Raw genomic sequence first — 23,288 nt, forward strand, 5'->3', positions numbered from 1 at the left:
CACCCTGGAGAGAGAGACACATGGCAGAGGAATGTGTCAGGGGACCTGTCTTATCTCATCCTGTCTCTTCATCTATCACTTTCTTTTTTTTCTCACCCTAATCTGGCATTATTTCACTCTCACCGTATCCATCTATTGTACCACCATGATTTTCTAGCTCAGCTTTTGTCCACTTAACACTCTTCTATATGTTTACATTGGTTCAATAAAGCTATATCCCTCCTACAACAGTTTATTTCATTCCTAATCCAGAGATGTCTGTTTTCCCTCTTTTTACCACTGAAGGCAAACCTGCCTCTGCTACAGAGAGAGTTGCTCCACTGTGCCAGGTTGGCCAAGCAGACTCCAGCTCAGTATCTGGCTCAACACGAACAGCTTCTCCTGGACGCCAATGCCAGCTCACCCCTCGACTCCTCCGAGATCATGCTAGAGATGAATGAGCACGGCAAGAGAAGGACCCCTGACAGGTAGCATTTCTCCATTAAAACCAGAAAAGCCATACACATGGCCTTCAGAGGCACACATACATTGGCAGACTCTCACAGACAAGTGTTATAAATTATTATTTCAGGGTATTTCAGAATGCCAAGCGACAATGGGAGGCTATAAATCCTCTGTGCGGGAGGTGGAAGTCTGGACAGCCCCGATGCCAGGCTGGCTCTGCCAGCTGTCCAGGAGGGAGGGGTGAGATAAATGTAGAGCAGGAAAATAAAGAGAGAGGTTGAGAAACAAAAGAGAGACGGAGCCAGAGACGAGAGGAGGGAGTGAAGTACAGTAGTTGTCCTCGGCACAATCCAAAGACAGACAGAAAGACCAACAGTGAGCTACAATTTACTTCTGACCCACATTTCTCCCCAGTACCCTCCTTCATTCACCCAGCTAAGATGACACGTTAGAATTAAGAGGCGTTTTCCTTTCTTCCTTTTTATTCCTTCTTCTTCTACTGACATATTCGTTCTTTTCTGATCACTTCTTCACCTCTTTCTCTCCCTCTGCCTGACCTGCGGGCTCCCAGCAGCTGTCCATATGTCAGGGATGTGTACAGATGGTGATGTGCTGACCGTAACACTGAGCACATCCTGAGCAGGGGGAGGTGGGTGTTGGGTGGTGGTGGTTTGGACGGGACTTGGGGTTGGAGCAGAACGTGCAATCTCACTGTAATCCGCACACCTCCGCCTCCCGACCTCTGGCTTATACACAGCAGCCGGGGCTCGGGGCGGGGGGGCCTACGTGGTGCCAGCTGTTCCTCTGATTTGTCAGATACTAGAGCCAGGGAGGTGTGCGAGTATAGCTGACATGCACAAATATACACATGGATAACTGTGAATGAGCACACACACACACACACACACACACACACACACACACACACACACACACACACACACACACACACACACACACACACACACACACACACACAAATACACATACAAACACATATCTACATGGGCCAGCGTTGCATTTATTCGCCTTTGATCCCCAGGTTGATAAAGAGTGATTGCCATCCGAATGCCTGGCTATTGCCATCCAGCTAAATAGATTAATATCAACACTCCCATTTAAACTGTCCAGATGGCTCAAAAACACAACCTCTCACACACACATACAGACACACACTTAAAGTACACAGACACAAATGAGTGTCACTAAACATCTGCCAAAAACACAGCATTCAGCCCATATTGCCCCTTAAGCCTGAGAGCAGGGTGGGAGGGAGAGAGAGAAATACTTGCAATCTAAGAGTGAGGCTGAGGGATATTCAGATTAAGAGCTTGAGACGCAGGGTGTACAGTTGGACTTGGCTTTGTTTGATGCATATGGTGTACAGCTGTGTGAAAGCTTTGGAGGGGCACTGCCTTACTGTAACTGAACAACAAGCAGCTCTCAGCAGGGATACATAGACACATGTGTGCGAGTAGGTGTGTTTGCATGTGGGAGTTGTTGAACTTTAAAAAACAAGTTGATGTTCCTCACTAGAGCTTCCTAAAAGGGGTCCAGGCCACAATACTAGGTGTTTTAATCTTTGAGAATAAATTATTATGACAATTCATGGTTAACTGTGATTTCTCATTTGACAGATAATCTGTTCACCATCATATCACAGAGTTGTACAGCTCTTTTTGCATCTAGAGTCACAGTAAAGGACAAATTTGGACTCTTTGAATTTGTCTTTATTTGTCTAAAATTAGAGCACAGTTGCTAATTCCTATTTCTGAGTTTTCTTTTAATAATCATGCATCACAATTTTGGCACCGTTACCTTAAGTGGTTTTACAGTATGCCAAATACAAAGATGCTATGCACTAGTAATGTAGGCGATACTAGCTCATCACAAACACATAGACAAACACAATTACACATCATGGAAGGAATAATTGCTTTTTGCCTCTTGATCTGATATTAAGGGCATTATGGTCCTTGCTCGGACATGCTTTCCTAAACTATGAAGTAATATATGGGCATTGCATATTCAGCATGGCAAAGGCATCTAGTTTTCACATTACTCATTGTGGTCTGGCAAAGCCATGGATGGACTAGCTGGAGAAAGAAAGTTAATTCTGTTCCTTCAAGACATTAACATTGCGTCAAACATCAGTTTCTGAATTAAACTGAGGTGAGAAATGAGCAATGCAGTTTAGATTTCTGACTGGTCCAGGATTCATTTGAAGCAGCTGAATCGATAATTGGGCGGACATTTGTGGAATAATGGTAAATGTGGTATTGGAAACAGAGCTTATGAGATGTACACTGGCTGTGCAAGGCCATTACGTATTGGCAAATAAACACTGAATTACTAAAAGATTTGTTGTGCTATAGATCATAACATACGGCACATCCCTCTCTTCCCTCTGCTGGAAAAACACTTCAGGCCTTAGTTTTTTTTCAACCAGTTCAACTTTCATCTCATGATTTAAAATTCTGTTTCATGTCTTTGTTACAGTAGTTTGCATGGGGTCTGCTTTTTCATACTCTGTATTGTTATCTCTGTGGTGCTGGCATATTCTACTGCCTGGCTATAATTTTCAGTTGAAAAAACACTCTTTAAAGAATATTGAATTTGTAGGCTGCTACAAAAAAGGTTGCCACATTAATTAGAATCATAGTAAGCCATGGCACTATTCATTTCTAACTCTAGTCTAGGTGTAATATTACTTAGAAGCAGCTGAGTATTTTAACATTCAGTTATATTTTAACCCACTCCCCTGTCCTCCTCCACAGGACCAAAGACAGCTCAGAGAGAGATGGGTTGCACCCGGAGCACCTAGCTAAGAGGCCCTGCACCATCAGCCCTAGCCAACGCTTCAGCCCCAGCACAGGTCTTCCTGCTCATCCACCTCCTAATGGCCTCCCCACACACCCTCCCAATGGCCTGCCCCACCCACCCAACCCCCAAGTGGGACCACAGCACTATCGCTTAGAAGACATGGCCCTGGCGCACCAATACAGAGATGCTTACAGGCATAACGAACACCGCGACGCCCGAGACAGGCACCGGCAGACAGGTAGAACAGCTGCACAGCATTCACACGGTTAGATAAATCTATAGATCTACAGTCACATAGTCCACAGTTATATGGTCAAGACCGAGTGGGCTTGTGTATATGTCAGCGGGGTGTATGTGAAGAACAAAGGCCAGTTGTCAGTCCAACGTGATAATCCTTGTGGCAGTGCGTCTATATAAAGCCCACAGCCGTACATGCCAATGTGCTACAACTGTGGCAACCATATATGCCTTCCTTCTGCTTTTCCCAAAAGGAAAGAGATGAATTCTTAGCCAAACTGTCTCACTGATTAGACATGAGGCTATAGTATAAGCTCCTGAGTGCCTGCCACCAGTTATGTTGTTAAAAAGTTGAAATAATAAAACATTGTATTTTGGATTTGATGTTTAATTTGTACAGTCTAGTATGAGTTCTCAAGGTATTACAAAGGCAAGGCAATTTTATTTATTTAGCATATTTCATTTTAACTACAATCTGCTCTTCATTAAAATGAATGCAGCAACAAGTAATATCTACAGAGAGTATAATAAATAAAATACAACAAATGCAATCCAACCAGACAGAACCACAGAAACTACACAGAACCACAAAACACAAACATACACGGTTACTAATCGTAAAAAACATACCCTTACCAGATCTGTATGTTAACTACTTGAGAGGTCTGACTTGATAATGTGGCTATGATGTGGCGCAAAGTCACTCACAGGCAGGACCGAGTTTAAGGTTAGAAATTGGGCCATATATTTTTTTTGATATAAAAGTAGGCAAGCTTCCCATTGTCAAACACCCAGTTCTGTCTACAGATGGTTAGTTATCCAAGGTGGACTGCTGTACTATGTTGCTCAGTGAAAAATACAGTACACTGCAAAATTTACTGTATATGGATCTAACGGAGATCTGTCCTGTGTGTTTTTCTTGCAGCAGTGCATGGAGCTCGCCAAGAGGAGGTGATCGACCACCGTCTTACAGATCGAGAGTGGGCAGAGGAATGGAAGCACCTTGATAATGTACGTATCAGAATGATAGCCATGTTTAATGTCAACCACCTCTTTGTTTCATTCGTAAACTTCATAACGCAGTGGGAAAAAAGAGCTAAGAGGACAGCAGGTGATTAAAGTTAGTTTTAGTGGTAAAGATAGCATGCAGATGACAGGGACAGCAACTGCTGACAGACAGAAGAGCCTCCATCCCATCTGAGTTAAAAGTTGACGGACAGCTGACCTTATGAGGTCTGTGTCAGTGTGGTGAATTAACAACAGACAGACACCTATCTGGCTTCCTGGCACCCAACTCCATGAAGACAAAATCATGTACACTAGACACACACACACACACACACACACACACACACACAGACACACACACATACACACACACAGAAAACAGGGCCCCAGATGGAGCTCAGGACCCAGCAGAGAGCAGCTCCAGCTGGGGAGAGCAGCTGAGACAAGAGCTGCAGTCATGGAGAGAACCGGCCAGGCCTGGACCCCTGCCAAATTAGAAACACTTCACTGAAATAAATATAGCTAACTCAGAGGGGAGGGAGGGGGTGGAGAGATGGAGGAAAGGAGGCAGAGGCAGAGTGAGGGAAAGATGAATGGGAATAATGATATGGATTGAATGTCAACCATGCTAAACCCATTTAGGAGACTGGCCAGGTCTAGAAACAGGGCATTGTGGAAAAAAGTAACACTGTTTACAACAGAGGGGGAAGGAGAGAAAAGAGAGGATATCTGTTGAGTTGGCAGGAAACAGAGCAGAAGGGTGGAAGGAATTGGCCCAACTATTTCATCAGCAATGCAGCTGTTAATTTATTGCTGCAATGCTCTTAGACATTGAAATTCACTGACAAACACACAATCCATGAACAGATTGGCACAGAAAGTGACACATAGTCACTTAAAAGCACACACGTCTGCTAGGTGGTATGTGTTGTTTGACAGATTTAAAAAGTGTGTAGATTTACTCACTAGCTCAGTGGCTCCAAAAGTAACTCCGTTCTTTCTTTTTTTTCTTTCTTTCATTTTGAATGGGCTGACCTGTGGACTTTGTTTATCACAGTTGGTTCATTTCAAAAAGTGGACTACTGTGAAAATTTTGTGTAGATGATGAAGTTTGAGGTACTTTCTATTAGTTTCTTGGGGACCTGGGCATGTGTCTGGGAAGAAGGGGATTCATAATTTTGACTAAATTGAGGGCTGTCAAACTTCTCCTGTTCATTTATCACTTTAAGGAGATGTTTCAACCTTATCCTCAATCCTGTCCCATTGTAGCTCCTGAACTGCATCATGGACATGGTGGAGAAGACACGCCGCTCCCTGACGGTGCTGCGCCGCTGCCAGGAGGCCGACCGGGAGGAGATGAATCACTGGATTCGGCGCTACAGTGACGTGGAGGAGATGAAAAAAGGTGGGAGCAACGGACAGCACTGCCTTCCTCCTCCTCTTCCTCCAGCTACTCCTCACCACAACTCCTCCTCCAACACAGCTAGCAGCAGCGAGTCACTGCCCATAGGAACTTCCTCGGCTGCTGAAAGGCAGACAGGCAGACAGACAGGTAGACAAACACACACAGGGTATGTTTGGCAAAGCAAAACACTCACAGCAAGGTAGGGCTTACTTAAAATGCTGAAAATGCCTTAATGTACTAATTTAAACACAAAAAGCCAGTTAGATTATCATATTTTTCTCCACATTTACAAATTTTAGCTCACACTGAGGCAAAAAAAATCTAGCTGCAACATCCTGGATCTTTAAACAACTGTTTGTACCCTTATGTTGCCAGCATGCTCATTCATCATTAAGATTCATATTCACTTATAACTCCCATATTCCCATTCCCTCCCATAAAGGTTTGAAGTTGATGACGGCTTATTAACTGATGTTGCCACACACATAGTTTGTATTGGTTCCAAAAATAGAGCTGGAAACTGTAGGGGAGACTTGTGGATGTGTGTTTTTGCAGAGTCTGTCATTGTGTATATGTAATTGAGACTGAGTGTGCCTGTGTGTGTGTGTTTCAGAGATCCACCGAGACTTCTTACACAGGCCTCCCTCAGGATACTTGCCAGAAGAGATCTGGAGGAAAGCTGGTAAGAGCCAAACATGCCTTTTTTTCTACTGTCTTCATGATTGACCTCACACAGACTAACAAAACACACACACAATCACCATCATCAGTCTTCGTGGCCCTCGCCCTGGCTACTGAAACAGACAGAAAAGAGCTCTTACAGCTGTTGGTCATTCAGGCCAGAGGATTGGAGACCCTCTGTGTCATTAGGGCAAAATGTCCTCCATCTGTCAACACTATGAAAGGCCACTGCAGTTAAAGCTGCAGTGAAAATGCAGTCACCTGGCGCAAGGCAGGCCGCAGCAGCGCAGCACAGGTTGGAGCTCAACTTGTCTCCATTGTCCTGAGAAACAGACACTCTCACGTTGTTATACCTCTTTTTTCACTGTGAAAGTTTTCTAGCCTCACGCACAGTACGTAAATGCATTACAGAATTTAATCAAATACAGACATTTAGATACACAGACAACCAAATCTGGACCATGGTTATTATTTTTGACTCATTTTGTAGGCAAATAGAAAAACAGGTGGGAGCGTTGCATTGCATTTGCCTTCTTGTATACTGAATGTTAGATTGAGCCCATCCCAGGAGTCATCTGGCTCAGCCCTTGTTCCACCCGAGTCCCAGCACTATTATGTTGCAGTCATACTCCAATACCCTACGGAGGAAAGATGCTGCTGCTGTTGGCAAAATACTGTGCTGCATTTTCACCAGCAGAAAAAGCTCTTTTAATTGCAGTTGTTTTTCATACAGGTACTACAAGCATCCCGCTCTCCCCAGCCCTAAAGCACCTCCAAAACAAGCAGGGTGAGTAACATATCTCACTCCCAACATCTCACCTCTAGCGTTTGTGTGTGCGTGAGTGTGTGTGTGTGTCACCTCTATCTCAGCAGCCGGGTAGTCTGCCTGATGTAGCTGCAGCACCTCTTGCTTTTAATTAAGACCAGACACGTATTCTCTGGTCTGGTTCAGGTTGAGAGACTGCAGTGCTTTTGAAAAATAAGATCTGAAGTGTGAAAAAGCAGACAGAAATAACAAGTCTCGGGGACTTGCCAAATCCCTGTGGAATTAAAACGTTAATATTGCTGCCCCCGTGTTTTCCATTAAGTGCTAATTGCCCCAGCATCTGCTATGCAGTCTCCTTGATAAGAATTAATTAAATTTGAAAAACTAATCTTAGTGGTGCATGCATTAGGCCAGATAATTGAGAAGCTCAGGATAATGCAGATAGTGTTTGCAAGGGTGGAAAGAGTAGAAATGAAATGAAAGATAAAGGTAGAGACAGGATGAGGGAAAGTATTGAAACGTGTGTCTGAGTGTGACTGTATGTTGACAGGAGTGACAGAATACTAACTTTTTAGCATATGAGCATAGGAATCAAGCACTGAAATGCACATATACACAGCAAAGAGACGATAAGGCCCCCCCCCACTGCATATCTTTTTGAACAGTAGTTTGAAACAGCCGGAGTGGAGCGGCAAGGAAAAGTGACAGATATTTATGAGTTCTCTCTCAAACAAACACTGACTAGAGGAAATGGAGATCAGTGGAGAGAAGAGTATCAGTCTCACCTCCTACTTGGTTGGGTTAACACATCTGGAGGGCCACTTGTATGTGCGCAATTTGTGTCTTTTAGTGTGTGTGTGTGTGTGCGTGTGGCCTTGTTTTACTGTATTCGTAGGATCTGAAAACCGGGAGCCCACTGTACTTGTGGGGTCTGACAGCTTTGCGGGCACCAAAATGCCGGACCCCCACAAGTTTAAATAGCTGTTTTAGAGTTAAGACTTGGTTTTAGGGTTGGAACAAGGTTTAGGTTAGGGTTAGGGTAAGGGTTAAGGTTATGCATTCAGTTGTGATGGTTAAGGTTAGGATAAGGGGCTAGGGAATGGATTATGTTAATGAAAGGTCCCAACAAATATAGCAAAGCAAGGGTGTGTCTGTGTGTGTGTGTGTGTGTGTGTGTGTGTGTGTGTGTGTGTGTGTTTGTGTGTGTTTGTGTGTCTACTTGGCACAACTGGAGGAGATGGAGCAGGAGGGAGAAAAATCATTTAATCTTTAAAAATATTGCTGTCATTGATGGCTGAAGAAAATTACACTGTAGGGTATTTCATACTCCATGATCACGGCATACCACTTAAGCATTTGATTAATAAATACTTATTATTTGGCAGCATATTTCTCAGGTATGTATAGACCTACAAGAAAGCATGCACTGTACATTTGTTGTGCACCGTGAGGCCACTAATGAAAGATGGCAAAATGTAATCACTCCTGCCTCTTACTGAGAAGGGACTGCGGGAAGTTTCTATTTTAGACTGCCATCTGGAAGGAGACTACACCTGCCTGTTGTAAAAACATGGCCTCCTCACTCATACAGTTCATGCTTGTGACGGAAGAACAAAAGGCCCCACGATAAAATCTACAATGTAGGAAGCCCTGCAGTGGAGATATGCATGCCTGCTGCTGGGGAAATTATTGACTTGTCACTGTACACTCTGTGTAACAATTTCTGTTAAAATGATTCTTATGTCAAGATGACAATTGTGCAAATGGGGAATTCCAGGATGTTGGATTAACAGCCAAGTTGGTGACAAAACTTCGGAGACATCTGCTGTTGTCAGTAGTGAAAATTATTGTGGCCAGACATTTTTGAATTAATTATTGAAGTCTGGCTGTTTCCCTTTTCTGGCAGAAAGTTTTAAATCTTGGATGATGTACATCTGTTCGGCAAGATACAACAAGATGGCAGCTTAAAGAGCCTCAATAAAGGATGACAAAGCAGGCATGACGGGACGATAGTCATAAGCACTCACACCTCTCTCTCTCTCTCTTTCTTTCTCTCTCTCAGAGGAGGCTGTGAATGAGGTGAAGCGACAGGCGATGTCAGAGCTGCAGAAGGCAGTGTCAGACGCCGAAAGGAAGGCTCATGAGATGATTTCAGCCGAACGCTCTAAAATGGAGAGGGCGCTGGCCGAGGCCAAGAGGCAAGCCTCTGAGGATGCACTAACAGTCATCAACCAACAGGAGGACTCCAGTGAAGTGAGTATCACAGACCCCCTACCCGCAATTTGCCTCAATCTCCTCTCACTTGTTCTTCATTTTCTTACTCAGTCACTTACTGTTCAGGTTTCTTTTCAAACTCTTTCTAGCTCCATCCATTACCCTTCACTTTGTTCCCCTCTATTCTCTCAGCTATCCTGTATTGTTTAATCCATACAGCTGGCTGCTCTTGGTTTGGTGCTGCACCAGGTTGTCATCAGTATTGCAGAAGCAGTCCAGTTGTCTGTGTAAATAAAAGCAGACAGACCCAGATGGTTGGAGCAGAGTGCCAGGCTGAGGCCATTACAGAGCAGTTGACCACCACCTGCTGGTAACACAAACCAGTGGTGCTGGAGCAGGTCTTCAAGCCTTAAAATCAAATCCCTATGCAAAGGGTAACAGAAAAAATGAGGATCTGACAACAAACTAGATAATAAAAATGACTTATTTTAGGTTTCAATATATATATTTGTAAGAAGGAGAAAGCTCTGTGCTATCCCGGGACAAAAAAGAGACTTATTTTTATCAACCCACTCTCTCCCCACTGTCTCACCAGAGCTGCTGGAACTGCGGGAGGAAAGCCAGTGAGACGTGCAGCGGCTGCAACGCGGCTCGCTACTGCGGCTCCTTCTGCCAACACAAAGACTGGGAGAAGCACCACCATGTCTGTGGTCAAGGCCTGCAGGGGCTGCCAGGGGGCAGCAGTGTTCCTCTAGGCACCCCCTCCTCCTCCACCTCCTCAGCGTCCTCCAGTGCACCCCCCACCCACTCGGAGAGCACTCCTCCAGGACCCCTGTCCCTGGCAGGCCAGAGCAGTATTGCGGGAGGGGCTGGCAGCGGCAGTGGAAGTGTCTCTGCCAGCCCCAAGGAGAGCAGTTCCAGCAGTGCCTCGCGCTCCACAACTCCAGCTACCCCCGCACTACTGGATGCCACCTCTCGTTGACGTCTGACCTTTGTCCCTTCCCTGCATACTGATGCGACAGTGCCCACACTCCACACAAAACCAAACTGAGGAATCTTCATTGCACACTGCCCCCCCCCATTCTCCCCCCTGCCCTTATTTCCCTCTTATCGTAAGCTCTTCTGAAAATCTTCTCACTACCTGATGAAAGACTCAATTTGTCACCTTCAAAGATTCCAGCCTGGGGTTCAGTGTAGTGTAAAGCATGAATAGTGCAGTGTCTCCTATCTCTGTAACGGAAACATATCAGATGTGTTTGCTGAGAACATGAGCTTTGATGTAATGTAAGTATGGTAAACAGTGTCCGTGTAAGGACGCAGGACAAGGGCTGTAGTAAGGCAACATCGACGGGGGGGTGACTAGGCTGATTAGCACTTGGCTAGGAATTTCCCTTTAATTAAGTACCAATGAGAGAACAGTACCTAGCCCTGAGATGTGCACTACTAGTCCAAACAGTTCACCGATGTGGCACTTTCTCTACAGTGTCCTAATGGAGACAGTTAAGGAACATAATACCTTTTTTCAAATGGATGACAGAAGGGGAAAAACCTATGATGCGATTAATTCCTCAGAAACACAGCTTAGTATTTATTAAATGTTTCTTTCTGGCTTTAAGGGGAAATAAAGAAAAGTCCAAATATTCTAAATAAAGAATAATAGTAATGCTGATGATGCTGATGATGACAACGATAATGATATGAAATAAATTAATTTTAAACTGCTAACTACCTTGCTAGCGAGCCAAGAAAATCTACACCGGACTCACCTCTCTGCACCATTGTGAACCCAAATGAATTCAAAGATGAAAAAAATAACATGATCCAAACCTTTGTATTACACTGCCAAAGTGAGTAAGTAAGCGATAAGGAGAAGCACTCATCTTATAACCAAACGCAAAGCAACATCACCTCCTCAGCAGATAAGCCAGCCCTGAGAGGACCAGGCGGCAGAGAAGCTGCAGAACGACGCGGCCCAGAGATAGTCAGACAAACAAACAAAAAAAAGAAAACTGTGACCTGCTTTGATCTGCAGCTGCCTCCTGCAGTCGCGACAAAACTACAGCGATTCTACAGTGATGGCCCAGACTAGTGAATATGGACAATGCTGTGAACTTGCCTACAAGAAAGACTTAATGAAACGGATACAAACCCTGCCACAGTGTGATTTTTGTGAATGGTAACAGAGAGGACGGATAGAGAAAAAAATAGGAAAGGAAAAGCTACACAGCCTCAAAGAAGATAAAGATACAACACACGGCAACGGAGCTGCCAAAAACCTCAAAACAAGCTTGAAAACATTATACAAGAAGGCATAGAATAATGTGGAGATTAATGGGAAGATTGTTTCTAAGTCCTTTTTTCAAAGCTTCACAATGAGGAGATATTTCAAGGAATTGCTGTTACCTTTACATTCACTCCCTCCTTTTCCAAAGCATGATAAACAGATGTAAGAGCCTAGTAAAGGGTGGTGTAGACTTGGTTATCCTCTCTCTTTCTACCTCCCCTCACCCCACACCTCCCTTCTATGCTCTTCCCCGACAACTTGACTCAAGTTTGCCCCTAACCACCGCCTGCTTTGGACAGAGCCTCAGAGCAGTCACATGGGAAGGATTCAAACCTGCTTGTAGATATTGTTCCTCTTTTCATTTTTCAATAATGTCGCTTGTCGCTGATGTCCATATGTGCTGCCCTTGTGTGTATCCGGAAAGATGGACTTTGTTTTGGTTTCTGTTCCCTTTCATTTTCCTCCTTTGAGTTTGGGCTGAGCAGTGAAGTCAGAGCAAGGACACTTGTTTATGAGAGGAAGTCCCACATTGTACTTATTGTTTGCTTTCTTGTATCTATATTAATGAGATGAAACCCCTCTTGTAGAATATTTTGTATTGCTCACATTGTAAGACAGTGAGAGGACGGAGGTGCAATATGAAGAGAATTCAGCTACTGAATGGAACCTCAGCAACTGCCCATAGGGTGTCATATAATATAGATACATATAAATATATTTAAAGTAACATCAGTAACTTAATGTGAATGTACATAGTATTTAAAGAGGTCCAAAAATGTGTTTGCCAAATAACAGAAACCTTAAAAGTTTAATGTCCAGAATAGGATTTTCTCACAGTACATTTGTTTCTCGAATTTATCAATTCCTTTTTTTTCTCTCATACAAGCTAAACACTTAAATTTTCACTCAAATCAAAGTGTCACGTGACCCTGAGTGGGGGAGACTGTTGGTAACAGAGATAACCTGGCTCCATGAAAGACCACAATGCATGTAGCTGAAAAAGGATTAAAAAAGATGAAGGATGGATGGACAAGACAAGACTTCCTGTACATTTTCTAAAATAATTAGGCCTTAATTTACAATTGAGGAAAAATCATCCCCATTGTATTACATCGAGAGAACCTCTGACAAATAATAAGATGTTTATGTTGTACTAAAATTTTATTAATTTTTTATGGAAGGGGTGCTATTGGGCCTAAATCCTGTTATTTTCATCCACCCCAGGTCAGTTTAGATCCAGCGGGAGGGGACTCAACAGTGTGTGTTTTAACCTGCTATTGACTAAAAAGCCCCAATAGAGTCAGTAGTTAAATAAAAAGGGATAAAGGTGCTGTCTCAGTTTCAAATTTAAGTTCATTCCCTCCAAATTTAGGAACTGTCAAACTTGATCATGTCAACTGTTCTGTTTATTGCCATCCTTTCGGCTCATGTGCCACTGTAGTGACCATCTCTCTTGGTCCTCATCAACCTGTGTTTGTTTGTGTGTGGTTAGGAGTGTTTGTTTCCCCCAAGGTGCAGGACAAGCCATTACTGTAGGATTATGATGATATGCCAGTGTTAAGCTACAGTAAACTTCAAAGCTAATTTTGTTACCCAATCTTGGAAATGTTGCTTTTTTTTTTTTAACTGATTATTTTTTATTTGTAAAGATGCAATATGATCTGGGTCCAGGCCAAGAGATATGCATCACCTCTTTAGGTTTATGGTATTCTTTTCACCCTTCCCACATGCTCCAGCAATATGATCACCTCTCGTAAAAACATGCATGTAAAACAGTCTCAAGGCCTTTAAAAAAAAACTGTATGAGCAGCCATGCTCAAACTAATTTTATATTGATCATTGTAAACTCTGCGTGGTTGGCCTTATACACACTTGGACCAAACTTGAAAAAAAATAGGTAACTTTCTTTTTGCAGTTGAGTGGTATAGGAAAACAAAAACTCTGCTTTTTCTGCTTTTGATTTGTCAACAGATCGATAAAAGGGCATCATTTTTTTGGTATATCTGAGACATATAATTCAAACGGAATAAGCTGCAAGGTACCCCTGCATCTGTGTATAGCATCCATGTTTGTGTGTCATAATTACCGTAATTTTTGTGTTGACCTCAGCCTTTTTTTGTCATTCACCTTCCCCCAATGCTGAATTCCTCCACTACCGCCACAGCCCACTCTTCACAAGCCCCTCTCACACTTAGCTACCTCCTGTGACCATACAGCTAACCACCAGGAGAGGTTGACCTGGACTTTGAAAAGCTGGGCTGAGAGCAGACAAGGAAATGCACATTCAACAGCGATCATATGGTCCTGTCTGAAAATGATAAACACAAAAGTGTTGAAAGGAACTGCCATTACTTGTGATGTGGAAGACTTTTTATTCCCACCAGTCTTCACCTTTTTGATCACATCTTGCCAACCAAACTGATACCACTGGAGTTTAGTAATCATTTACTCTTACTGTAACAACCCGCATATTACCAAACTGACACATAGAATCAACCATGACATGCCATTTGTTGTCAAAAACCAATAAAAGCACAGACCAAAGTACTCCTGCATTGCCATAGTAGTCTTTGACACAGTGTGTACTGACAGACCAGAAATAATAAGGTTAGACCTCCACTACACCAGTTAACCAAAGTGTCTGAAATACACACACTCAGAGCACAAGAGAGAAGAGCACGCTCAATGAACCAGCTGAGTTTCAAATGTGTAGAATTCCTATTCAAGCAATCAAAGCGCTTGTTGTCTACATATTGAATAGTGCTTCTGTAGAAACAATATGGGCATCTCCTTTGGGAAAGCCTACTGATTGCGTGTTCTTACAGTTACAAAGCCTTGCAGAGATAAAATGAATGCATGGTGGGTGTGTGTTTGTGTGTGAATCGTGGTGTGTGTTTTTATAAAAAAAAAAAAAAAAAAAAGATCCTTTTTCTTTGTGTCTCTGTACAAACTACTTGAAACCCTCAGAGCTTTAATGAAACATCCCAGACAGACTACAGTGGCAGATCGATTCACAATATGTAGCAACAGCTTTGTGCAGTAAAATACCATGTTTGGGTGTAATATCCACATCAAAACAACATTTTAATGACAGTTCCATTCAACTCTAAGTGCTTTGCATGTGCCTCCTTGTCTGCAAGTAAGCCCTCAGACAAAATAAACAAAGCCAAACCCAATAGACCACTTCTAAATGACCAAAATACAACCAAAAGCTACAAATTTTTTTTTTTTAGATTTTACTTTGGTTAAGGTTTTTGTCTATTTTCCCAGCGTTAGAGAGCGTCATGTCCCACTAATGTGTGGGACATGCAGCTGCAGTATAAAAATCTGAGCTGTCGAGGAAAGAGAAAACTGTCCCTCACTGAGATTCTCCCTCCTGTTATCATCAGACAGGATACAAAAGATCAGATCAATGTGTTGTTCAGCTGGTTGTAAACTTCATTAAATCATGAAACAAAGCATATTGGTGCTGTGGTGTCATACACTTTTCTCTGTGAAGATATTATAGATTGAATACGCATAAAGGCTCTGCTGTTGTTAGTACCATCCAAGGGTCTCTGAACACTTTATATCAGCCACTTTTCTGTTTGTTAAACTATGTACATGATATGGGCAAAACGCATGTTTAGAAAAGACAGATATTAGCAGGTTGGCATTTGTCTCTCCCTACCCAAACCAGTAACTCTACCAATGAAGTTTCAAGGCTCATCTGATGTGATGGTGACACGTCCTTCCTGTGAAACAGGCACTGATCAATAGCTACAGTAGAAAGCTAAAGTGGCAAACAGTGGATTCAGCACTAGTTTTCCCAAAAGCCATGGCTCAGGATGGTCTTGTTTTTACCTTTGCATAAACTGAAAAAAGGTTTATGGTTTTATATGTGTAGGGAAGCATTCTATACTGTATTGTGCAATACATTATTACAGAAAAAACATGTTTCTGTAGGAAAGGTTGGCGCTTTGAAGATCTTTCTCCTTTTGTTTTGTTTCCCTCTTCCAAAAGTCCTGTTGCCGTTTTTAGATGAAGTTAACTGTGCCAGAAGAATTAAATTCTGATTTGTATTTATTTCTTGCATGCTTTCCTCCCTGTTGCTAATAACGCTCTTTAACTGTTCGCTCTGTTGGATGTGTGAAGCTGTAAAACATTCTAATTCAGGTTATTGTCTGTGTTGAACAATGTAACTGTGTAATTAAAACATGAAATTAAGTATTCATCGCCCTTGTTACTTTTCTTCTTTAAAATCAGGCATATTCTGAGACAACTCTGCCAGAAAAGAAAATTATCCTGAATTATTACTAACACAAAGTTATTATGTAATCGCCTTATGATTGCGTTCCCTCGTTTCTACAGAAATATCTTAAATGAAATACTTTAAAACTAAAATAACTATTAAATATCTTTTTCAACATATATTCCAACAGACCCATTCAGTTTTACAAAAACATTACTAGTCATATTTACCACACAAACAAGTCACAAACAAGTTCACTTCATGCCTTTGACCTCATATTAGTCTTTAGACATTGAAAGATGCTTAACAACACACAGTATATTGAGACACAGTATAGCTCAAACACAAATCTTCTACTCAACCAATTAAAATTTTCATTTGATTTAATCTAATCTACTGAATGTTCATCTATTGAGGCTCTTTATCCTCATAAACCCTGCAAGCTGCCAGTGAGTCAGTCATTCCAAACTCATGCTGTGCAGCATAAACTTTGTTTATACCCAGAGAATTTTTTTTTAAATTCTAGTGGAGACTGAAAAGTTTCCAGTGATACCATACGTTTCATTGGACTGAAATGTGTAGAAAATACACAAGACGTCTAGAATGTTTCCATTTGATGGAATAGTGCAGCCATTAAACTGTTGTGGGTTTTGGATGATAACTCACTGAGTAAACTCTAAACATCATATAGCCTCAGTGAGGAATAATAGAAGATATACTGTGAGACAGAATGGAATACTATGGTTCTTCCAACCTTAGAGTTACTTAGGGGGAAATAAAAGGGGAAAACTGGACGGCTGAATAAACTTCACACAGTGATAAAACTCTTCCTATTTCCTCTGGTCTCAGATTTTACATTGTTAAATTCCTGTGGTCAGAACCTGCAATTCTTCCCCCTACATGTTTCTTGAATACAATTATGAAAAGAAAGAACAGGCCTTTTTCACCGAAAGACAGTTTCTGTGTCTTGGTATTGTGGATGCTGGCTCCTTGTCACATTCTCATGGCTCGTAGGGACTCTCGAGTAAAGCAGAGCCATCATTAACATTATTAGTAAGACCTGTGCTTTTCCTGCTATGACTAGTCAACGTGTCCAGCCCTTCTCCGGCCCTTCAGGTGCCCTATCTGAAAGATGCAAACTCTGAAAAACTGATACGGTCTCATAGCATTCCTTAAGGAGTGAGTAGTGAGTTTAAATGACCGAATGACACCTAATGGTACACCCCATTAATAAAAAAAAAAATAAAAATAAAAAAAGTGATTTTTTTTTTGTAAAAACAACCAAATAGTCAAATTTAAAAAATGCAGTCCTATTTTGAAAAATTAGACCATTTACAGTGAATGAATGTAGGTATTAATATCTGTTATTATTGTTATGATCTGTTATTATTAGGCTATTTTTACCAGTCCAACCGTGCGGGCGAGGGGCAGCCAGGGACCCACTGTGTCGTAGCTGCGGCACTGGGAGAAAGACCCCCTCCTCCAGCCCCTCTCTCACGTGCGCTCCACTGTCAATCAGTCCACAGCGCGTCACGAGTCTGTCTCACAGGTGATGTCTATTAGCTCACCTCATATGGCGTCAGGTGTCGCGTTTTTGGACCAGCAAACCGGTCCCTTCCTGTGACAGAGATTTCTTTCCTTTTTTTTTTTTTTTTTTCTCCCTTTTTTTGTAACTGTGTGTGTGTGTGTGTGCGTACGTGTATATGTGTTTGTGTGTGGCGGTTTTGGCAAGCTGCAGTCGGCTTTGCAGATGCCATGTTTGAGCAGTGAGCATGGCGGAAAATCATCTGGAGTACGGCTACCTGGAAGGCGAGTCCATCGGGGAGCATTTCAGCGAGGACCCGGTGAGTATCCTCCTGTCGGTGGGGAATCTTAACGAAAGCGTGCTGTGGCGTTGGTTGGTCTGTTTGTCTGTGCGCACGCCACGGAGGGCGAGCGAATGGGGACGAGCGTTGGACCAGCAGTCGCAAACATAAGCTACATGCTACGTGGTATCGTTATATCACAGATGAGCGTTGCGAAGCGAAGAACGACATCAGGGAGCCACATCCCGTGAACCGTGCTGAGTGACTTGTTCGGGAATGGAGCCAGTCAGGTGCACTGGATGTCCGCATTTCCAGGGTGAAATAGTGACCTCATGGTGTGATTCTAAATTTTATTGTGTGGTTTAGGCGCTAAAAATAACAGATGGTGAAACCCTGTTTCACTCATACTGCCCACAAATCTCAGCCCACCTCCATGTGAAACTAAAGGACCCTTATATGTCAGGGCAGTATAACAGATTATACAATATTTTTGATTGACTCAATTTGAACTTCTTTGGGGGCTATTGGGTCATATTTACATTTACACCACCACCAATGTCCTGTATGTCTGTATGGCAGTATCTGAATCCATTAAGTTTTTCTGCACTCCTTTATTCAGGTTTTTCCTTTTCCTTTTTAATGTGACACCCATCTGTAGCTTTTGAGTGTATTGCTTCAGTGTCGTCCACAGTGGCTTCAAGTGCTGGTTTTCGTCCTTGCGACTTAGGAGCTGGCGGCCATCAAGGCCAGGGTTCAGGAGCTGGAGATGGAAGAAGAGACCGACAGACTGAAGGAGGAGGAGGAGAGGTGTGATGCACCAGAGATGCAGCTGCTGACCAGTAGCCCTCGGCCCGGTGAGACAGCCCGCAGGTCTTATCCACCTCATGGTGTGTTACCGTGTCGCCTTGGTGTACAGCTAAATACTGACTGCGCATTTGGGAAGCCTCAGCAGCGTATTTTTAGCCAGGTGTGTAGCATGGCTGCCTCCGGGCAGGTGAGGTAACCGCATCCTTCACCATCTGGCTAACACCTGGGGCACTTCACTGTGGTCAAAACAGTATTCACATGTGCCTCATCACTGCCCAATGAGACGAAGCAGTGAGCCCCAGAGAAGCAGAAGGGTCCTCCTTGCTGCCTGTGGCTATTTTCTGCCTCTGTGCGTCTCCTCATCCCTTTCACCCTTCACTTCCCCTCTTTTGGTTCCTCCTCAGAAGAGAAATACAATCAGCGGGGCAATTCTGAGATATGTATTGTCAGAGATGATACAAGAAATAGATATGTTGGTTAAGATAATCAGTGTTCATTTCCCTTGGAGTATGTTGCATGTGCAAAAGAAGCGTAAACAGTTTGTTTTTGTTTCCCCCACAGGACCTTTCTACAATATGACTCCTGAGGAGAGGATAGATGCAGACAACAGATCAGTTTATGTTGGAAATGTAAGACTTGTATATCTTTTTTTTGCTTTTTCATACTGAGCACGTTTTGTCACACCACCTGATCTGACACACTGTTGAACAAATACCAGGTAGACTATGGAGCTACTGCGGATGAGTTGGAGATCCATTTCAACGGCTGTGGGCCTGTCAACCGAGTTACCATCCTATGCGACCGGTTCTCCGGCCATCCCAAGGGGTGGGTTCAACTTGTGCATAAAGTTTATACTTTTTGCTACCTGACACTGTCTGACCATAGAATACAACTAATAAGCGTGTTGGCATCCAAGTTTATTTGTTGTGTTATGGTCTTTTCTCTTCACTTTTCCCAGCTTTGCTTACATTGAGTTCTCCGATCGAGACTCTGTGCAGAGTGCTATTGGTTTGCATGAGACGTTGTTCAGAGGAAGGGTCCTCAAGGTGAGGAGCATCTCACTATATATCTTCAAGGAAAACCCTCAAACTAGTTACCTACTCCCAACTGCCCATCACATCTCAGTGAACCACAGCAAACTAAGTGCACAACTCCTACTAGACTTGAGGAGACATGGAGATAGTGAGATATAGATATGTTTGATATGGTCAGGGGAAGGGTGTTGGAGGCTGTGTTTTTAAAAAGTGAGATTTTGACTGGTATAGCTCAAGTGATGCCCATATATAGCCTGCAGTTGAGAACTTCCTGATAATTCATCATTATCCCTCCTGTTGAACTGAGAAATACCATTCAGTCTTGTGCACTGCAAATAACGTAACTCACTGTTTGGAATTTTAAACAACCATAAAAGGTCATGTAATTTGACTTAACTTTCACTCTAGTAGTAATTTTAAAGCAAAACAGTTACAGAATCCATTTTGTTTTTCATTTGACTTGTTTTGAGTTTGCCTCTAAGGTGTGAATTGCATTTGTCTTTCTGTGAATGAAAATGTTTTGGTATTTGTTCTATTGCTGTTGAATAGCAAATGTGGCATTTCTTTAAAAGCTAATCAGTCATCCTGAACAGTACAATAACCAGTTTCCTTCGGCTTGCAGGTAATGCCTAAGAGGACCAATATGCCGGGCATCAGCACGACAGACAGGGGAGGACACAGAGGAGGCCACTCCAGAGGAAGAGGCAGAGGTTACCGCCCCCCCAGATATCATAACAGCTCACGAGGCAGGTTCCGGTACCAGTCAACCAGGCCACAACATCAAACACCCCATCCTTACTATGGAGGCCCCTCAGTGGGGAAGAGACAGTGGGGACACATGGACTACCATGAACAGATGCCTAAACGTTACCCATGTCTTCTTCTCATCACGCCACCATCGGAGGAGCTGGGGGCAGGGTCGAGCGGACAGCACTATCCTCAACAGCGCTAGCCCTACCCACAGCGTACATCCCAAATGGGTGGATAGAAGGGATCATTTTAACAAAAGTTTCGAGGCATTACCGAGTAGAGTATTATGTGACAGGTACAGAAAGGACAGCAGAGATGACTCTCTTGAGTTGCACCCCTGCATCGGGCCTTCAATTAGGTGAGGAATGAAGAATGAAGACTGGGGTCAGAGGTGTTGCATTATAAGCTTATGTTGCTGTGAATGCATGGGACAATCCTCAAATTGTTATGCAGTTGCATCTCTTAATGTTTTTACAAACTGATGCGAATGTTTTGTGTCGCTGCCTGCAATGTAATGTATAAATCCTCCCAATGTATAACTTTGCTATGTAAGTGAATAAATAAAACAATGATCTGGTGCTCCACTTGTAGTAACATGACACACACATGCAGTGATGTGCACAAACAATTAAGTTTTATTAGTTATGCATTTTGATTATCAAGACATGTAAACAAAAAAAGATTAGGGGTATTATGTACAGTGGAGGCTCAGCAGGAAGGGGTGGAAGGGACGTCAGCCAGTTTGCACCATCATTCCAGAAACGATTCCATCGAAGGCCCTGGAGAACCATTGGTCAACAGTTAAACACCACTCAAAAAAAAGTGACGACAAATCTTTAGATAACCCTCTCAGCATTAACAGATTTCCACAAGAGTAAACTCACTTTGACTGAATGGGGTCCCCAGGATTGTGGAACGGGTTGCACATTACATCAGTAAAAGAGTTGTGCAATTTTCTGAACATCTGGCAAAGAACAAATACAAGTTACACACTGAATTACTCAAAACCGGACTAAACTAGAACACAATTGTGTTCTACTGATGAGACAAATGTTAAAAGTGCTTTAAACTGACAGTTTTGTCAATTTACTACAGAGAGAAATTAACATACGATGAACTGTACTGTGGTCAGAAGTTGTGTGTGCTTATGCATGCTCATTCTTAATCCAGGCTTCCTTAATATTTTGTACTAAATGTTCATGATAAAGATTTTGCACAAGGGCAGGATTACCAAGTTGTCCAGTTAACTGTACTGAGAAAATGTAAAGAAGCTCTCTGTCCATGCAAAAATAAATTTACTATAACGCATCTGTTGGTAAATATCTGAGCTAGGGCATACAGCGCTTGCATGTGTACTCTATGACCAGATAAACACCCTGACACAAAGAGAACCAGGTTTGTAGATGTGCGCCAAACACTACAACTTTTTAGGAGGGTTCTACTTATTGGGCTGAGATTGAATGTGTTTAGGCGCTCGATTGACTCAACTTACACTTCTTATTTCATTGTCCCGCAATGATGTATTTGACGAGTCCACAACGATGACAAATTTCACCTTGGAATTTGTTACATACCCATATCTATTTTACCAGTCAAGGATATTTGTGGGGTTTTTTTTCTTTGGGAAACAATTTATGTCCAGGGATTCTGTTTGCCACATTTATTTATTTTTTTTCTATTTTTAAGCTCATGAAATAAAAAATTAACATTAGAAGAAAGTCTTATTTTTTTATGTCTTCTGCATAGAACTGCATAAGGTTTTAAGCATATTTCTTGAATTACAGAGGTGTGTAGAATTATTAATGTTCCTCAGATGTAATAAAGATGTTAGCAATTTTGTTAAAAAGATCATCTACTTTAGATCACTCTCTAACCTCAGTAAAAGAAAGATAATCTAATTAAAAGAAAAGTCAAGCACTTGTATTGTGGGCTTTCCCAACATTGATCGATAAACAAATCACTACCAAAACAAAAGGATACACTTTGTAGTCTTCAGTGGGATAGAGCAGACCCAGGTACAGCTCCCTCTGGTCCCCCAACGATTTGCCCACTGCTGAGATCTTCTCCTCCACCACATCCAGAGAGGTGTGCACCGTGTAGTGAAACTTCAGCTCATTTTGAGTGGGCACACTGCGAATATACAGCGGATAGTTCTGGGGAAGGATATCACAGAGTAAACAAACGCATTAACGAGCCCGTCAAGTGCATCACCTTTAATCCACTCGCACAAAATCATCAAAAAATACAGCAAATTATAACAGCAGCTCCTTTCAAAAAATACTAATGTTGTTAGCTCTGTTTGTGCAGGTCAACCTGCTGCACCTTTCGGCATACAGGGAAAGCAGAAGGATTGGCCTAGAAACGAGTATAAGGATATGGAAGATACTTTTAACGTTAAAAAAAAAAACACGGTATGTATAAAACCTAGGACATTCAACAACAACAAGTCCTTTTACCTCTTTTGCGATCACTGCTATGCACACCGCCATGTTAGTGTTCCTCCTCCGAGCTGTCAGATGCGGTCACGTGATACGCTGCATTCAGACGCTGTTGGAAAAGTATATTACATATTCGAGTACCTGACTTATATAAATTATAAAAAGTGTTTTAGCAGTATTATTCACGTAAATTATTTACACTGTAAATCTGTAATTTTCATGACCTGAAGTATTTCGTTAAGTGGGTCGTATCTTTATTCCCCCCCGAACGATTTCGAATTTTATCAGAAGTCACTGAACGCACCGAATATTAAGGAACAATCGTACGGTTAGATTATAGTTTACCGACTTAATCCTAATG

The 23,288-nt window shown here is 42.4% G+C and overlaps 3 protein-coding genes and 1 long non-coding RNA gene across 9 annotated transcripts in view; 2 read left to right on the top strand and 2 right to left on the bottom strand.

The window, feature by feature from the left end:
• The window catches only part of cbfa2t3 (CBFA2/RUNX1 partner transcriptional co-repressor 3), a 45,202-nt gene extending 29,147 nt beyond the window's left edge, over nt 1-16,055 (top strand). For 2 of the 4 annotated variants that reach the window (XM_040124779.1, XM_040124808.1), the window contains 8 exons: nt 286-467; nt 3,222-3,505; nt 4,430-4,515; nt 5,782-6,064; nt 6,531-6,599; nt 7,332-7,385; nt 9,427-9,617; nt 10,174-16,055. In XM_040124779.1, coding sequence (XP_039980713.1) covers nt 286-467; nt 3,222-3,505; nt 4,430-4,515; nt 5,782-6,064; nt 6,531-6,599; nt 7,332-7,385; nt 9,427-9,617; nt 10,174-10,560 — 1,536 coding nt within the window. In that variant the 3' untranslated portion in view covers nt 10,561-16,055. The remainder of the gene's footprint in view (nt 1-285; nt 468-3,221; nt 3,506-4,429; nt 4,516-5,781; nt 6,065-6,530; nt 6,600-7,331; nt 7,386-9,426; nt 9,618-10,173) is intronic. The other 2 variants (XM_040124799.1, XM_040124789.1) reach the window with 2 other exon arrangements.
• On the bottom strand, nt 5,937-17,697 carry LOC120788776. The gene is made up of 3 exons (XR_005707300.1): nt 17,498-17,697; nt 7,458-7,584; nt 5,937-6,037 (listed from the first exon to the last, which is right to left on the bottom strand). It is a non-coding gene; the product is annotated as an uncharacterized LOC120788776 (long non-coding RNA).
• A 21-nt stretch (nt 17,698-17,718) lies between these two features.
• pabpn1l (PABPN1 like, cytoplasmic) lies at nt 17,719-21,068 on the top strand. 3 transcript variants are annotated; one of them, XM_040124851.1, is made up of 6 exons: nt 17,719-17,937; nt 18,578-18,752; nt 19,267-19,334; nt 19,424-19,530; nt 19,664-19,751; nt 20,362-21,068. In XM_040124851.1, the coding sequence occupies exons 2-6, from the start codon at nt 18,665-18,667 to the stop codon at nt 20,689-20,691; spliced, it is 681 nt and encodes a 226-aa protein (XP_039980785.1). In that variant the 5' UTR covers nt 17,719-17,937; nt 18,578-18,664; the 3' UTR covers nt 20,692-21,068. The 3 variants fall into 3 exon arrangements, with proteins under 3 accessions (XP_039980785.1, XP_039980766.1, XP_039980775.1); XM_040124832.1 differs by having other exon boundaries at nt 17,720-17,937; nt 18,626-18,752; XM_040124841.1 differs by lacking the exon at nt 17,719-17,937 and adding an exon at nt 18,015-18,233 and having other exon boundaries at nt 18,626-18,752.
• A 46-nt stretch (nt 21,069-21,114) lies between these two features.
• Nucleotides 21,115-23,251, bottom strand: trappc2l (trafficking protein particle complex subunit 2L). The gene is made up of 6 exons (XM_040124877.1): nt 23,152-23,251; nt 22,946-23,036; nt 22,470-22,642; nt 21,982-22,069; nt 21,374-21,453; nt 21,115-21,268 (listed from the first exon to the last, which is right to left on the bottom strand). The coding sequence occupies exons 2-6, from the start codon at nt 22,976-22,978 to the stop codon at nt 21,223-21,225; spliced, it is 420 nt and encodes a 139-aa protein (XP_039980811.1). The 5' UTR covers nt 22,979-23,036; nt 23,152-23,251; the 3' UTR covers nt 21,115-21,222.
• Nucleotides 23,252-23,288: the final 37 nt, after the last annotated feature.

Source organism: Xiphias gladius, chromosome 1 (genome assembly GCF_016859285.1).
Source record: "Xiphias gladius isolate SHS-SW01 ecotype Sanya breed wild chromosome 1, ASM1685928v1, whole genome shotgun sequence".
NCBI lineage: Eukaryota > Metazoa > Chordata > Actinopteri > Istiophoriformes > Xiphiidae > Xiphias > Xiphias gladius.